The 16,923-nt window shown below is 37.6% G+C and overlaps 1 protein-coding gene across 1 annotated transcript; it reads right to left on the minus strand.

Annotated features, from left to right (window-relative positions):
• Positions 1-13,685: 13,685 nt before the first annotated feature.
• LOC108516363 (olfactory receptor 148-like) lies at positions 13,686-14,618 on the minus strand. The gene has a single exon (XM_017853796.1). It carries the CDS (start codon positions 14,616-14,618, stop codon positions 13,686-13,688), a length of 933 nt encoding a protein of 310 aa, XP_017709285.1.
• Positions 14,619-16,923: the final 2,305 nt, after the last annotated feature.

A 16,923-nucleotide genomic window follows, 5' to 3' on the forward strand; every position in this document is an offset into this window, starting at 1 on the left:
TCTTACAATAAAATATTTATTTTATTTAGTATATTTATTGCTGTTATGACTTGTGCAAAGATTAATTAAACTTATGTTGTATCAAGGTTATCCAGAAATTTCTCACTTGGCATTATAAGTTTGTGAAGTAAAATGAGAACTGAACTGAAAATCAGAAGCCCCGGATTCTACTTGTGGTTCTTCGATTAACTAAAGAAATTTCTGAATCCAAGTGCTTAGCCTGTAAACCAGACCCTTGGATGAAAAGTGAAGTAACTGGAGAGAAGAGCTGGAATGACATTTTAACGTACATTAGAGGAAACTGTCAGGGAAAAATTCAAAGAGATTTTCTAAACCATTGTAACTTTACAAGTGATTATTATTTTTTAGTATTGCCATCTGTTTCTTTGTAGTGACAAGTGGTGACATGCTTAAAACAGAAGTGTGTGTGTGTGTGTGCACATGTGTGTGTTAAAAGACAGAAGAGTGGAGGTTGTGAAGCATATGGCTGTTTCAGCACTTGCCTGCCAAAAAGAGAAGGCCAGGAAAGAAAACATGGACACTGAAGATAGGAGTGACTATTATGTGTCTTGGTTAACAGAACATTTAAAATTACAACAACCTTGCTGTAATGGATAGTTATTACCTGTTTCAATGTTTATATTAGAGACAGAAAGGGAAATAAAGCCATTATTTACATTTTATCTTTTAATATGTGACATGTTTAATATTACAATCCAATTATTACTTATCTGGAAGGAACTTCAGTGTTACAAAGACTTCTTGAAATTGAATTAGTGTCTATTTTATTTCTAGATAGAGTAACTGACTACCTGATTGCTTGTGAGGTACACTTATGGTTAACTCATCTTAGAGACTGTTACATAGCACATCAGAAGTCACTGGCCACCAGTGTGCCTTCACTGGAGCTCATTTAATATCTTTTAATAGCTCACTGCATGCTCAGTGTGATGTCTTATAGTTTCCACTTGGAGAGCTGATGTTCAATCACCTGCGTTGATAGGAATTGAAGGTAAGAGAAGGAAGGTAATAATCATTCCATCATGAAGTACTATTTGAACTCTAAATAAGCTTGCTTTCTATCTCCCTTATTCTCTTTCTTTTTTTCTTTCTTTCTTCCCTCCACCCTGCATCCCCCTCCTTCCTTCCTTCCTTCCTTTCCTCCTTCCTTTCTTCTTTCTTTCTTTCTTTTTTCTTTCATTCTTTCTTTCTTTTCTTTCTTTCCTCCCTCCACCCTGCATCCCCCTCCTTCCTTCCTTCCTTCCTTTCTTCCTTCCTTTCTTCCTTCCTTTCTTCCCTCCTTTCTTCCCTCCTCTCATCCTTTCTCCTTTCTTTCTTTCTTTCTTTCTTTCTTTCTTTCTTTCTTTCTTTCTTTCTTTTTCTTTCTTTCCTTCTTTCTTTCTTTCCTTCATCTTTCTCTCTCTCTGTCTCTCTCTCTCCCCCCCTTCATTCCTTCCTCCCTCCCTCCTTCCATCTTTCTTTTTGTCTGCTTCTTTACAAAAAGGACCTAATATAGCTTAAAAGAAAAGGCAGACAACTTGGAAGTAAAATATAAAAAGAAACAGAAAACAAAATCAGGAAAAGAGAAACAAGAATACATACATTATAAAATGTGACATTATTTCCATAAGCAAAATTTACCTACTTTTTCCCAGCATTATGGAACACAGAGATTAGAAGAAGAAAAATAACTATATAGGCTGTATTATGAGAAAAAAAGAAATGTGCTTTTTCTCAGATGTACAAATTTATTATTGTTACCTGGATTTCAATGAAAATGCTAACATGGGCTTTCTATGACAGACATAGAAATACATCTGCATTCCTTTTTAAATTAAATTAAATTAAAATAATTTTTTTTTTAGGAAAAAATGTACACATAGCTCTCCAGGGATTTAATAATACAAGGAAAATATATAGATTCCAAAGGAATCTGTATGCTAGAAAAATCTTGAAGTCGCACAAGACTGAATACTAGAAGGATTACCACTTAAGTTACTTTGAGTTTTAATATTGATTGGCAGAAAATTAAAGATTATAATCTGCAGTAAAGTAGGATTCTCTGATTTCTTTTCTTTCATTCTCCCCTTCCTTTATATATATTTATATAAATTTTCTGCCAATCAATATTAATAGTTGTCGAAGAGAAACCCAGGTCAAAGATGGAGAGGTTTCCCAAGAAAAAATACATAGGAGTGTGAAGCCGAGTAGAGGAGATGATAGCAGTAAGGATAAGCACATTTCCCAAGAGGGTGCATAAATAAAATGAGGAGAACAGGAATAAAAGGGCTGTCTCTAGGCCCTCTGTCTCAGGGATTCCCAGAAGGATGAGTTCAGTCACCATTGTGTGATTTCTCATTCCTAGGGAGGAATCAACTCTTGGGTGTCTGTGAAAAGAAATAGGTGGTTAAATTTAATATGCATGTAAATTACCTGGGTTTAGATCAATGAAATGGAAAAGAAGCAAGAGATCTAGATAGTTACAGAGGAATGCTTCCTGGTAGAATCATCTTGATCTGCCTGCTTTGCTCTGTACTGGATATCATTCTACAGTGGTTTCTTTTCTTGTTTGTAACTTTTTATTTTTACAGATTTAAGAGGTACAAGTGCATTTTTGTTACATGGATATATTTTGTTACATGGATATATTGCCAAGTACTGAAGTCTGGGTTTATAGCACACCCATCAGCCAAATGGTGTACATCGCACCCAATAGGTAATTTTTCTTCCCTCACTACCCCCTCCCACCCAAATCAACTTTTAGAGTTATTCCACACTGTACATCCACATGTGCCCATTGTTTAGCTCCCACTTATAAGTGAGAAGACTGCAGTGCAGTTTCTAATTGCAGATGCCTCTCATTTAATAATTTCACCAAGAAGCCTCGCATGACTAGTCTCGTAGCTGCCATTCTTCATATTTACCATTAAATAGCATAAATTATACATGCTCTAAAAGGACAAATGTAAATACTTAATGTCTTTATAACAAACAAAGTCTCATCCAAATTTCATCCAAGACAATTTGCTTACAGTAACTCTCCAAAAGTTATTTATAATTCTGTAAGATGTATACAAAATGTAGAGTATCTTTCCCTCATTGTCTCCCTGGCCATGAGGGTCAACAGTGAGAAATTATTCAAAAGAAGGATCTCAGATAGCGCTTACTGAACAGAAAATTACAATCACAAGTTCCTTATCCTCTGCAGTCACCTGAATTCAGTGCACACGAGTAACCGATAGACTTCATTTCTGTCTCCAAAGTCTGTAATTGTCTAACCAGACCCAAGTTAAGCCACATCCCAATTTTGTGGCAGCAGAAGGTACAGGGGTAGCAGTAGTAAAGACTCCTTTCCTTTCCCAGTTTCATACTTTAAAAAAATTGAATATGTTTTTCTACTTGTTTTAATTTTTTTCGGCAGTGAGATCTATAGATTATAGATCAACTCATATATTCTATTACCTGGGATGATTCCCTTTCTCTCTCTCTCTCTTTTTTCCTGGAGATTGTGAAGGGAGAAAGAGAGTGAAAGCCAAGATAAAAAGTGAAGGACAAAATGTGTGCACTTACGTACGTGGGAAACAGGGAACATAATTGTCTGCTGCTTGTGAGTGTTGTCTTCCTTTCCTTCCCCAGCAGAAGGAAGAAGTTTGTCCCTAAATCCCAATCAGCCTAGAGTCTACAAGTAGGTGATTTGAATTCTTTTTCTTTTCAACCACTTTCAAATAGAATGCCACAAATCTAAATATGCATCAGCTGCCTTACAGTAATTTCCTGTCTAACTCTAGGAACTGCAATCATTCCTCAATACAGGACATTTTAAATAACCTTGGTCTTCCCTGGGGTATTAATCCCTCAACTCAGGGAACCTTTTGAGCAAGGGAGCAATTAACTGCTTGGTATAATTACACCTTAGAAATGAATGAGAGAAGAGAAGAGAGAGAGGGAGAGAGAAAGAGAGAGAGAGAGCCTGATTATTATCATTTCCTTTGTAAAATATACTTCTGTGGAAGAATATTTTTAAACATTCCTTTGACACATATATCACACATATTTGTTGTGTGTTTTTATATTTACTGCGTTTCATGTGTGCATACTTTTAAATAAATAAATTATACCTTATTTTCCTACCTAGTATTGACAGAATTGACTATTGTGAGCAACAGTAACTGGGGTAGCTTAGAGAACTAAAGAAACTAATGGAAAACTAGGCCCAGGAAGGGTGGGAAGTAGGGCAGCTGGAGGGACCTTAGCTGTTAGAATTCATGGAGCAGCCTCAGGACATCGCCATCAGCTGGTTCTACCTCAGCTACCTTTGCTCCTGTGTGCCTCACCCCAAGATTGGAATCTGACTTCCTTGGCTGAGTCACATGCCGATCTCTGTGAGCAGGGTACAGGCTAAATGGTGGGATGGAGATGGGCAGTTCTCCAGCAGGGAGTGAAAGGGGCTGTTGCCAGAAGAAATGCAGCTGGAAACCATCATTCTCAGCAAACTATCACAAGAACAGAAAACTAAACACCGCATGTTCTCACTTACAGGTGGGAATTGAACAATGAGATCACTTGGACACAGGAAGGGGAACATCACACACCGGGGCCTATTTTGGGGAGTGGGGAGGAGGAGGAATAGCCTTAGGAAACATACCTAATGTAAATGACAAGTTAATGGGTACAGCACACCAACATGGCACATGTATACATGTGTAACAAACCTGCACATTGTGCACATGTACAATAGAACTTAAAACGTAACTAAAAAAAAAAAAAAAAAATCCTGAAAAAAAGAAAGACCGAAGAAATATGCTGGGAGTTCAAAAAGAATGCTAAGCTAGCACTTGAAGTATCTGTCCTTATACTTCCGACATCTATTAAAGCTTCCGAGTTAAATACCTTCAATACTCAATACATATTAGGGGTTGAGGTGGAATACAAACTTCCTCATTGAATACATTCTTTCATTTGTTTATTTACGTATATATTTACCTTAACAAATGTTGAGTGCCAATCATCTGTCAGCATTGATTATTTGCCAGGAGAAAGGTTGGGGGTAGGTGAGGTGGGTTAGACATTGTCTCTCTGCTCAAAAAACATGTAAGCTATCTGGCAGAAAAATATATTTTACAGTTTTATTGAAACCTCAAAACTCTGGTGAAGTCCTCTATAGATGAGGAAAGTAAGGGTCAAAGAAGTTAAATCACTTTCTTAACCTGGAGGGAGTTTAGACTTGGTGTATTCTCTAGGACTTTTGTTCACAAAGTTTCAGTGTTTAAGGAATGTTTAGGTAGTTACACTATTCCAAATACATCTGGAATTTTTATATGAAAAGAAAACTGTTTTGATGCACATCTAGCAAACGATGAGAGTAGAATATTCAGTAATTCTGCCATTCTATTTATCTTTGATTATCTTTAATGTTTTGAAACATGACTAACCTGAAAAAATACTGTGTGCAAAAAAAAAAAAAAGAGGAAATAAACGTTTAACTAGCAAGTAATATCTCATGAAATTTACCCAGTCTGGTAAAAAATGTATTCAGGGAAGTCAAATGCCACGGACTGTTTTAGATCTCCAAATAGAATGTTTTAGAATAAAAGTGGCACTTGCTAAATTAATGGGATGGTCACAGTAAAAACACTCATGTTCTACGTTCCCAAAGGTCAAATGTTCTCAGTGACAATACCTGTTACAGAAGAAATAGTGATCAGATCATGGCAGGAAAGACTTCAATACAGTAACTAAAATGTTTTCTGGTCGGTTGCGGTGGCTCACACCTGTAATCCAAGCACTTTGGGAGGCCAAGGAGGATGGATTAGCTGAGGTCAGGAGTCCAAGGCCAGCCTGGCCAACATGGTGAAACCCTATCTCTACTAAAAATACAAAAATTAGCTGGGAGTAATGGCGCATGCCTGTAATCCCAGCTACGTGGGAAGCTGGGGCGGGAGAATGGCTCGCACCCAGGAGGTGGAGGTTGCAGTGAGCAAAGATGGCGCCATTGCACTCCAGTCTGGGCAACAAAAAAGAAACTCTGTCTAAAAAAAAAAAAAAAAAAAAAAAAAAAAAGTTTTCTTATTACTGCTTGCAGTTCAATTATCATAAGCAACAAAAGTATCATTGCAAGTTGTATTTTGTCTGCATTTTAAATCCAAGTTTCAAGGTTTGATCAATTTTCGTGTTAAACGTAGATTCTATATGTGTCTTGAACACGTTAAATATTTATATTTAATAAAATTTAACTTTATTTTAACTGATAAATAAAACTGGTATATACTTACAGTGTACAACATGATGGTTTGAAATATGTATACATTGTGGAATGGCTGAATCAAGCTAATTAACATGCATTACCTCACATACTTTTTTTTTGTGCTAAGAACACTTAAAATCTATTCTCTTAGCAACTTTTAAGTGTACATTATTAACTATAATCACCATGTTGTGCATTAGATATCTTGAACTTATTCCTTTGGTTTAACTGAAATGTTGTATCTTTCACCAACATCCACCCCATCCCACCTGGTAATGGTAACTATTGTATCATTCAACTCTTCTGTTTTTGTGAATTTCACTTTTTTAGTCTCCACATAAAAGTGAGATCATGTGGTATTTGTCTTTCTGTACCTGGCTTATTTCACTTCACATAATATCCGTCAGTTTCATCTACACTATCACAAACGAATCGGCAGGGCGCAGTGGCTCACGCCTGTAATCCCAGCTACTCAGGAGGCTAGGGCAGGAGAATCGCTTGAACCTGGGAGGAGGAGGTTGCAGTGAGCCAAGATTGTGCCACTGCACTCCAGCCTGGGTGACAGAACGAGACTCCGTCTCAAAGAAAAAAAAAAAGGTTGAATCATATTCCATTCATATTCCATTGTGTAGATACACCACAATTTCTGTACTTACTCATCCACTCACGGGCACTTAGAGATTGAAAGGTTGGCTATTGGGAATAGTGCTGCAATGAACACGAGCAAGCAGATATCCCTTCAATATACGATTGCAAAGAAATGTAAATTTTTAAATTTTTGTTTCATTTAATTTTACACAGCAAAACCATGTACTCAGGATTTCAATTTTCTTCAACAGATGAAGGTTACATTAGGAAAGTTATCATGTAAAAAAATTATCCAGCAGGAAATTTAATTTATTAAAAGTGAATAATCATTCACAAAGCCTTGCAATGCATAGACCACTGTGCTCAACAGTAAAAGTCATATAGAAAACTAAATGATGGCATGGTGTTCTTGACCTAGGCTCTCAATATTGGACAGAGAAAGAGTACAGAGAACTAGTGGGGGATACCATCATTCTTCCTTTCTCTCCTGGCTTCAGCTTTCCCCCTGTGACAGGTGGAATAAATCAGGTAGCTCTTGGGCCGCAGGTCCTGCTGTCTCCAATTCAGCCTAGAAAGAAGAGTCTCCACTTAGGCTTGGTTTAAGTTACATTTTCCACTCAATTTCCCAGAGAACTTCGTGATTTGGAATATTGAGATCTTGCTGATCTTTTCATTCTCCATTTGCTGGTGATTTCGATTTTTGTTCTTTGTGAGTGAGAGCCTACAAGTTAAGTAGAAGTTTGAGACCCCAAACTCATGAAGAGGCATTCTAGTAAGAAATAGGATCAATACTGTAGAAGAAAAGTAATAAAACTGCTAGCAAACACTTGAGATAAATAATAACAAATTTGTAGGGTTGCTGACCTGCTTGGTTTGTGATTTTTCTCTAAAACCGCATAGCAGGGTGGGTGCATGAATGGAACAGGCAGGTGAGCTCACTGAAGACTGGGCAGGAAGACATGATGGAGGGAAGGATTTTAGTAATTTACAACTAATTACAATAATGTTTAAGAAATCTGAAGCAGATAAGAAGTTAAGCAAAGGCAAAGGCAAGAAAAGGCTATAAGAGGAGAAAAGTTTATGTGAACAAATTAGAGATTTTATTGAGGTTATTTTGGCCTTTATTAGATCAAAAACTTATTAGAGCTACGATGATACACAAAAACAGCCATGTTCTGCTGAACAGGAACTAGCTGTGGTCTCTGTCCTCAATGAGCTTACAGTCTAGTAGAAGAAGAGAGGCATTGATCAAATAATCCTACATACAGAAATGATAATTACTTAAGGTGGTAAGGACTAGGAAGAAGTGCTGTGGATTGAAAAGCTATTGTGGCAGAGTATTTGTATCCTACTCATGTTCCCTTTCAGATCAGTAAATTAAATATGTATTCACATCATGATTTATATGGCTAGCTGATGTTCCTTGAAGGCAGAAGAGAACGTCCCTGAGAAAACGTTATCCCAGCTGAGATTTGAAAGCCAAAACCTTTTTAGGCAGGGGTAAGAGCATATGCAAAGCCTTCACTGGAAGGATGTACAGTATATTTGAAGAACTTGAGGAAAGAGAGGGAAAAAATTGAGATAAAGCTTGAGAGGCAGAAAAGCACATGATGACTAAAGGCTCTGCTCCTTAAAGATTGCAATCTCTACATTAGGAGGCTTAAGAAAATACAATGTAAGACGTTTTTTTTTTTTTTCTTCTTTTGTTTTTTTTTTTTTGAGACGGAGGTCTCGCTCTGCCTCGCCCGGGCTGGGTGCAGTGCGGATCTCAGCTCACTGCAAGCCCGGCGCTCCCGCGCTTACGCCCATCTCCATGCCTCAGCCTCACCGAGCTAGCTGGACTACAAGCCCGGCCAACTCGCCCGCTAGTTTTTATATTTCTTAGCTTAAGAGACGGGGTTTCACCGGTAGCCAGGCAGTCTCGATTCTCGCGTGACCTGTATCGCCGCCGTCTCGGCCCTCCCAGAGGCCTGCGGTATTACAGCTTGAGCCCCGCGCCCGACCGTAAAGAGCATTAGCAGCATTGCTTTTCGGTACATTGTGGAAGAGAGAATGTGAAAGATAATTCTAGCTACAGTCAGGAGAGCAGTTGTGGGGAGCAAGAACACATTCAGGGAGACAAATAAGGAAGATCACTGGGGCTCTAGAATTTTGAGATATTTGGTCAGGAAAAAAAGAGGAAAGATAGTCACTAGGGCAGAGAAATGCTACGGAGAATGTGTGTAGATTAAGGCCCTGCTTTAGCCTCATGTGACAATGTCAGAACAAAGCTTCATTTTCTGCTTACGTTTCTATACCTGAATGTGCACTATGAACCATACTTTAACTCTAATTATCAGGTAAGGTCCCACACAGGTATCTTCTGGGAATACCCAGAGGATTAGAATCAACAGAGGATAGTAACAAGATAGGAAGGAGCATAATCGCACCCCACTCTGTGGGATTAGAATATTTTATTACAGGCCGGGCGCGGTGGCTCAAGCCTGTAATCCCAGCACTTTGGGAGGCCGAGGCGGGCGGATCACGAGGTCAGGAGATCGAGACCATCCTGGCTAACACGGTGAAACCCCGTCTCTACTAAAAAAATACAAAAAAAAAACTAACCGGGCGAGGTGGCGGGCGCCTGTAGTCCCAGCTTCTCGGGAGGCTGAGGCAGGAGAATGGCGTAAACCCGGGAGGCGGAGTTTGCAGTGAGCTGAGATCCGGCCACTGCACTCCAGCCTGGGTGACAGAGCGAGACTCCTCAAAAAAAATAAAAATAAAAAAATAAAAAAAGAATATTTTATTACAAATGAGTTTTCTCTCAGATGAGCTTTCACGCATCTGAGAGATTGAATGGCAAAAAATAGTTAGGGTAAGTTTTTTTGGGGGGGTGTGGAAGGCCAAATGTTTATTCTAAAGTTTCAACAAATTTGCTGTGTTGTGCATCGCTGCATGAAGATCTGAGACAGATGCCCATTTACATCCACAAACTAGTTGTGTGGCTTGAAGAAAATTACCTGACATCCCTGAATCTCATTTCATCTTCTGTGAAATGATCTCACAAAACTCGTATGTAGATTACATTAGATAATACATAAAAAGCAATTCCACAGTGCCTGGTAAGGAGTAAGGACTCAATTAATGGTAACTTATGATTATTACTCTAGGCAGATCTTCTGAAAAGCTACCTTTGACTACATTTCTCAAACTCTCTCCCTACACCAAGTGGAGGTATAAAATATAAAGAAACAGTGATTTGGGAGGGTTCAACTAAAGTAGATGTAGTTATAGGAAAAAGGAGATAACTAATAAACCACAGAATGTGTGAAAACTGCATAAGCAACCTTTAAAAAAAAAATGTAGGCCAGGTGTGGTGGCTCATGCCTGTAAGCCCAGTACTTTGAAAGGCCGATACGGGAGGATCCCTTTAGCCCAGGAGTTTCACACCAGCCTGGGGGCAACATAATGAGATCTCATTTCTAAAAGAAATTTCAAAAATTGGCTGGGTGTTGTGTGCACACCTGTAGTCCCAACTACTCTGGAGGCTGAGGCGGGAGGATCTCTTGAGTGCGGAAGTCCAGGCTATAGTGAACCATGATTGCACCACTGCACTCCAGCCTGGGTAACAGAGCAAGATTCTGTCTCAGAAAAAGAAAATTGTGGTAAAATACACAAGGCATAAAATTTAACGTCTTGACCATTTTGAAATATCTGGTACAGTAATGTTAAGTATATTTCCATTGTTGCTCAACTGTTTACCTTGTTACCCAACTAATCTCCTGGACTTTTTCATCTTGCAGAACTGAAACTCTATAACCATTAAACAACTTCTCCATTTCCTTCCAACATCAGTGGCTCCTGGGAACCAACATTCTAGTTTCTTTTTCCATGAATGTGACTATTCTGGATACCTCATATTACTGGATTTATATAGTCTTTTTGTGACTGGCTTATTTCACTTAGCATAATGTCATCATGTCAACATTGAGGTTCATCCATGCTGTGGCATGTGTCAGAACTTCCTTTCTTTCTAAGTCTGACTAATATTTTGTTGTATGTATATACCACATTTAGTGTATCCATTCATTGAGTGAATACTGGGTTGCTTTCAGCCCTTGCCTATTGTGATTAACGCTGCTAGGAATGTGGGTATTCAAATGTGTCTTCAAGACCCTGCTTTTATTTCTTTTGTATATATACCAAGAGCTGGAATTGCTGGATCATATGGTAATTCTATTTTTACTGTTTTAAGAAAATACAATACTGTTTTCCATACCAGCTGCACCATTTTACATTCTCATGATTAGTGTACAAGGGTTCCAATTTCTGACATAATAGCCAAAGCTTATTACTATGGTAATTTAAAAAATAGTAGCCATCCTTATTGAAGTGATATGTCATTGTGGTTTTATTTTGCATTTTCTTAGTGCTTAGTGGTATTGAATATCTTTCCATATGCTTATTTGCCGCTTGTGTATCTTCTTTGGATAAATGTCTATTTAAGTCCCTTATCCATTTTTTCCAATCAGGTGGTTTGGTTTTGCTGCTGTTGTTGTTAATGAGGTAAGATTTTAAAAAGTGATTGTGTGTGTCTGTGTGTGTTTATGTATGTGTGCACTTGTGTTTTAAATAAAATCTCATGTTGTGTGCTTTTAGATCCAGGAAAGATTTAAATGGTTAGTGTTTGTTTTCAGTGCCAGTCATTGCAACACTAATTTAGAAAAAGCCAAAAAGTTGGTCATTCAGATTTTGTTTTTTATATATCATCAATTTTACCTAAACATGAATGTATATTTAAATTCAGACATAGTATTATTCCGTATCTTAATTATTTCACACATATTCCTCTGTATCAATAAATATACAATTGCATCATAATTTGAATAGGTAAAGAGGTATCCATTCATTCATTCAACAAACCTACACTGGAAGCTTACTATGTCACTGGGCTGTGTCTTGTGGATACAGTGATGAGCAAGCACACATAATCCCTACTTTTATGAAACTTTCCATTGTCTAGAAAACAAATCTATTATAGAAGTATCAGTGTGTTGAATATCTGTCCCTAAACACTAGTCAGGCTTTACCAGATATCATGACATGTAGATTTTTCTACAAATATCCTGCAAACTAACACTAGGGTTATTTGAATCCAGCATATCGTCTCTGATAGGCATCCCCAATGTGTGGGAATAAGATGCTGTGGCATCTTGGATTTTTGCCAATCAAGTTAGGAGGAGCCTTAGAATCCTCCTAGTGCTCTAAAACCATTTAACTATGCTTGAAGGAGCTTCACTTTATCATTTTATCCTTTTAGCTTCATGCTATTTGTAAGGTAAGCATTTTTATTAGAGATTTTTACTTGTTTTTGTTTACTGGTTTCAAATAGGAAGGGAACTTTGGAGACTACAAATGGAATAGAAGAACTACAAATAACTAAAATGTCATGGAAACTAGGAGCTGGCATGTCTGTGGGATCCCCAGTTAATAGTACCCTTTCTTTCACTTTAGATTTTGAGAAAATTGAGAAACAGTTATCAACTTCAGTCTTGTTGGAAGTTACAAAATGTAACTTGCTGAGAGAATCAAATGAGCATGCTAATTAAGCCCCATAATTAGACCATCTTCTCTTCAACAACACTGGATGGAAAGACTTTCCCCTTGCGTTCACACTAAAGAGTATTTTGATATATTGGCAGTGCGGTGCAGTAGGAAAACGATGACACAGCAGGACTTAAGAGGACTTGGGTCTAGGGCTGGCTTTAGCATAACTAGATGTAGTACACAAGGAAGACACTTATTGCTGTATCTCAGTACCACCATCTACAGGTGGGAACAATTGGTAATAGAATAGAGTAAGTGGAGATAATAATAAAGTCAAATCAGTCGTCCTTCAGTATCCTTAGGAGATTGGTTTTAGGACTCCCATAAATACTGCAATCCAAGTATGCTTATGTCCCTTATTTAAAATGGTGTAGTATTTGCATATAACCTATGCACATCTTCCTGTATACCTTAAATCATCTCTAGATTACTTGTAATACTTAGTACGATCCCTACTACCATTTCATGCACATAATTCAATGTAGTAGTCACATGAGGCAAATTCAAGTTTTGTTTTTTGTAAAATTTATTTTCTGAATATTTTTGAATCGCAGTGGTTGAATTCACAAAGGCAGAACCCATGAATATTGAGGGCTGACTGTATATAGACGTAACCTCTGTCAGTACTTATTTTACCAGTTATTTATCGAACAACTTATTTGTATCATGAGCGAAGTAATTAGGATGAGTAAATTGCCAAGCAGGTCACTTAGGGCAGCTATGTGGTACAGGAATCTATAGCAGGGAGGTGATTTGGAATTAACTGGAGCTGAGTCTGAGGTCTGATTTGATGCTTAATGTGTAACATTGGGTTCATTATTTGAAGACTTTAATCCTCAAAACTCTTTTCTACATTACGTAAAATCTACTTTATAGGGGTGAAGATTTAATAAGATGATGTATATGAAATGCTCATCACAATGCCCAGAAGACAGATCATGCTCTATGAATGTTAGCTAACCTTCTTCTTCGCAAGATGGAAGAACTGAAATGCTTATAGGCAGAAAAGAGGAACAATTACATTTTAATTAGGGCAAAAAAATAAAGTAAAATTGAATGTTGATTTATACAGAGAGGAACTATTGAAGGGTACTTCTTGGACTGCTGCAGATCCTCTCTGTCCTCAACCAGGAAAAGTTGGCTACCCATTATAGGGTCAAGAAATCTGTCTCCAAGTGCTTGCCATGCCCTTTGGATTCCTTATCCAGAATTAAGAGACAAAGAATAATGTTAATTATAACATTTATTCCCAATAATATCTCATAATTTATTCACAGACAGTAAGTAAAACATTTCGGAATACTCTTTTCAGGGACCTTTGCACTTCCTTGTTCCTTAAGGAATAGATTAACGAGTTCAGCATGGGTGAGACAATATTATTTAATATTTGCACCATGGCACCAAGCAAGGGGTTGGATGTGGACTTCAGATAGATGATGATTACAGGTCCATAGGCACAGAGGATTGCAATGAGGTGAGCACTGCAGGTGGAGAAGGTTTTCTGCCTGCCCTCTGCTGAATGGATTCTCAAGACGGCAATCCCAGTGCGAGTGTAGCAGATACAGACACTGATCAAAAGTGTTAAAGCCAGAAAGCCAACATTTATGGAACCCACCCTCTGGGCCAGGGCACTGTCAGTACAAGCCAGGGGTAAAACAGCAGGAATGTCACAGAAGAAGTAGTCCACCTGATTGGGGCCACAGTAGGACAACTGAAAGGCAAAGGAGGTCAGAATGGTGGCGTGAAGACAACCCACCAACCCGGCTACCACGACCAAGCTGACACAGACTCCAGGCTTCATGATGAGCATATACCTCAGTGGGTGACATATGGCAACAAAGCGATCATAGGACATTACAGAATAGAGGCAGCCTTCGGCAGAACCCAATAAGTGATAGAAGAAGAGCTGTGAAGCACATCCCTTGTAAGAAATGACTGGGCTCTGGCCAGAGAGATACAATAGCATCTTGGGACATGTTACAGATGGGAACAATATGTCAAAAATAGACAGGAGTCCCAAGAAGAAATACATAGGCGTGTGAAGGGTAGAGGAAGAAACAATTGCTACAAGGATGAGTAAGTTTCCAAGTAGGGTGAAGAGGTAGATGAATGAGAAGACAGCACAGAGTACAGCCTCCAGTCCCTCTGTCTGAGGTATTCCCCGTAGAATGAACTCATTCAGCAATGTGTGATTCCTCATGTTCATGGAAGGGTAGTCTCGGTTTTCACAAAATATGTGAAAATATGAATGTGGAGGCAGATTGGGATAAATACAATACCAACACATTCATTGGCACCAATTTTTGTTTAAACATTAAGTTGATGTTGAAATTAAGAATTAGAGATTCTTCCGCAGACATTTAGGGATTAGTAAAGCATGCATATGCCTTCATATCTTGAGATATATTTGTTCGTGATTATAGACAGCAAACAAAATGAAACATTAATATGGTGAAATGTTGGATGGGCTAAGAGAACAGAGAACATAATTAATGTCCGCAACTAATGATACAATAATGAATGCCCTAAAAAGACCAACTTGTAAGTCTCCTCCTGATTCCTCTTCAGAATATTTCTACAGTTACTCGAAGATGTGATCAGATGCCCTAATTATTCATCAAAAGTCAGTTTTGTCATTGACATATCTAATAAGAATGATGGACTGAGATACAATGCAATGAGCGTTAAGATTTGGATTGTGTTAATAGCATTCTAATTATAGGTAAACTTTTTAGCTTTGGCACGTTCTTGTTTGGAAATATTCATTTGTCTAAAAAGACACTAACAGTGACTAATTTTGTTGTTACTCTGGGGTTTTAAATTGCTTAGAGATTAGCAGCTGAGATGTATTATCATATCCTAGTTTTAGGTTTGAGTGAAGTCACATCATATATAAAGATGCAGATATGAAATATTTCATCTTTGCTAACAATTGGAATTTTTGAATCCTTAGAATAATGAAACTAAAATATTTCAATTCTGAAGCTTTTGTGTGTTTTGTCTTTTAAAATTTTTTTATTTTTTTGTTGTGTAAGAGCACTTAACATGAGAAGTACTCTCTTACCAGATTTTCAGTATAGAATACAATACAATATTATTATTAACAATATAGGGACAATATTGTACAACAGATCTCTAGACTCATCTTGCATTACTAAAACTTTAGAGCCATTGATTAGTAACTCTCCAGTTCCCTCTCTTTCCTGCCCATGACAACCATCATTTTGCTCACTGCTTCCATGAATTTGACTGTTTTATTTTAAGGGAAAGAGGTAACTGTATATGCTGAGAACATGTAACTGCCGCTGGGGTATGACAGTGCCTGAATATAAAGGCTCTTGTGAATCATCCAAGAAGGATGTTTTCATTTTCAGTTTTTACTTTTTTGATATATTTATTTTTGATATTCCCAAATATGAAAACTAATAATTGCCCTTATCTCTACTTACAATTCCTGGTCAATTTCTCTGATCCTCTTTATAAGTAATAGTTATTGATTGATAATTTAGCCTATAAAAATATGGAAGTAGTAAGATAGATGAATATAATCCACATATACACAGGAAATACTGAGGGAATTTAGTTCAGGTTGTGTTAGACTATCAGATCCCTGAAAGTAGGGGCTATAATTTGTCATTGAATCTGCAGCACGTACCACAGTACTTCTGAATAGCTGGAATTTAAATATTTGTTAGAGGAACGAATGAATTTATGGATATTATCTGACTGCGAGTTCTATGAAGAGACCATGTTTGTTCTTGCTCATCATCGTATCACTAGGATTTAAGAAATAGCAGCACCCAACAAGTGTGTTTATTTCGATCAAATTTTTAAATTATCTAGAATTATTCCTTTGGTCCTTCGACTATTTTAAGTCTTTTTTCTTAACCCCAGCCAACAATGGTTGTAGTCAGCCTACTTTAGTCTTCAGATACCATGCCTAGTAAAAGGAATTTAGATATTCATTGAAATGTAGAGTACCTAATTGCTGAGCTAGGAGAGATAGGATGAGCTTTGAATATCTTCAAAACTGCTGTAACTCATAATTACCTCTTGCTGGAGGAGAGTTAAGGAAGGCAAATGGACCTTTCTGAAGAGAAGGAAAAGAACAAAATTATGATTAGTGGAAAGTTCTATCACAGCAACAACTAAAGAATGTGAAAAGGAATTATTGCAAAAATATCTTAAATAGGACAAAATTATTCACACAATCTTAGGTACCAGATTTAGATCATATGTCTTAGATCATGTGATAATCAAATCTGGAAAAGTGTTATTACAAGATATTAATGAAATTGATGTACTCTATTATTGTCTGAAGGCATCAAGTCTATAGCGATTCTGTTTATTGTATTGAGTTCTTTGAATTTTGGGGTCCTTTGGGGTTTCTTGTTGGGGGAAAGCTACTATTCTTCATTCTCCCCAGTATCCCACCTCCCCACCCCAGGATCCTTTCGTCTGCTTCCTCTGGGGGATCATCTGGACCTGAAATGAGTTTGTATGTT

The sequence above is a fragment of the Rhinopithecus bieti genome, unplaced genomic scaffold (genome assembly GCF_001698545.2).
Source record: "Rhinopithecus bieti isolate Rb0 unplaced genomic scaffold, ASM169854v2 scaffold_37463, whole genome shotgun sequence".
Lineage (NCBI taxonomy): Eukaryota > Metazoa > Chordata > Mammalia > Primates > Cercopithecidae > Rhinopithecus > Rhinopithecus bieti.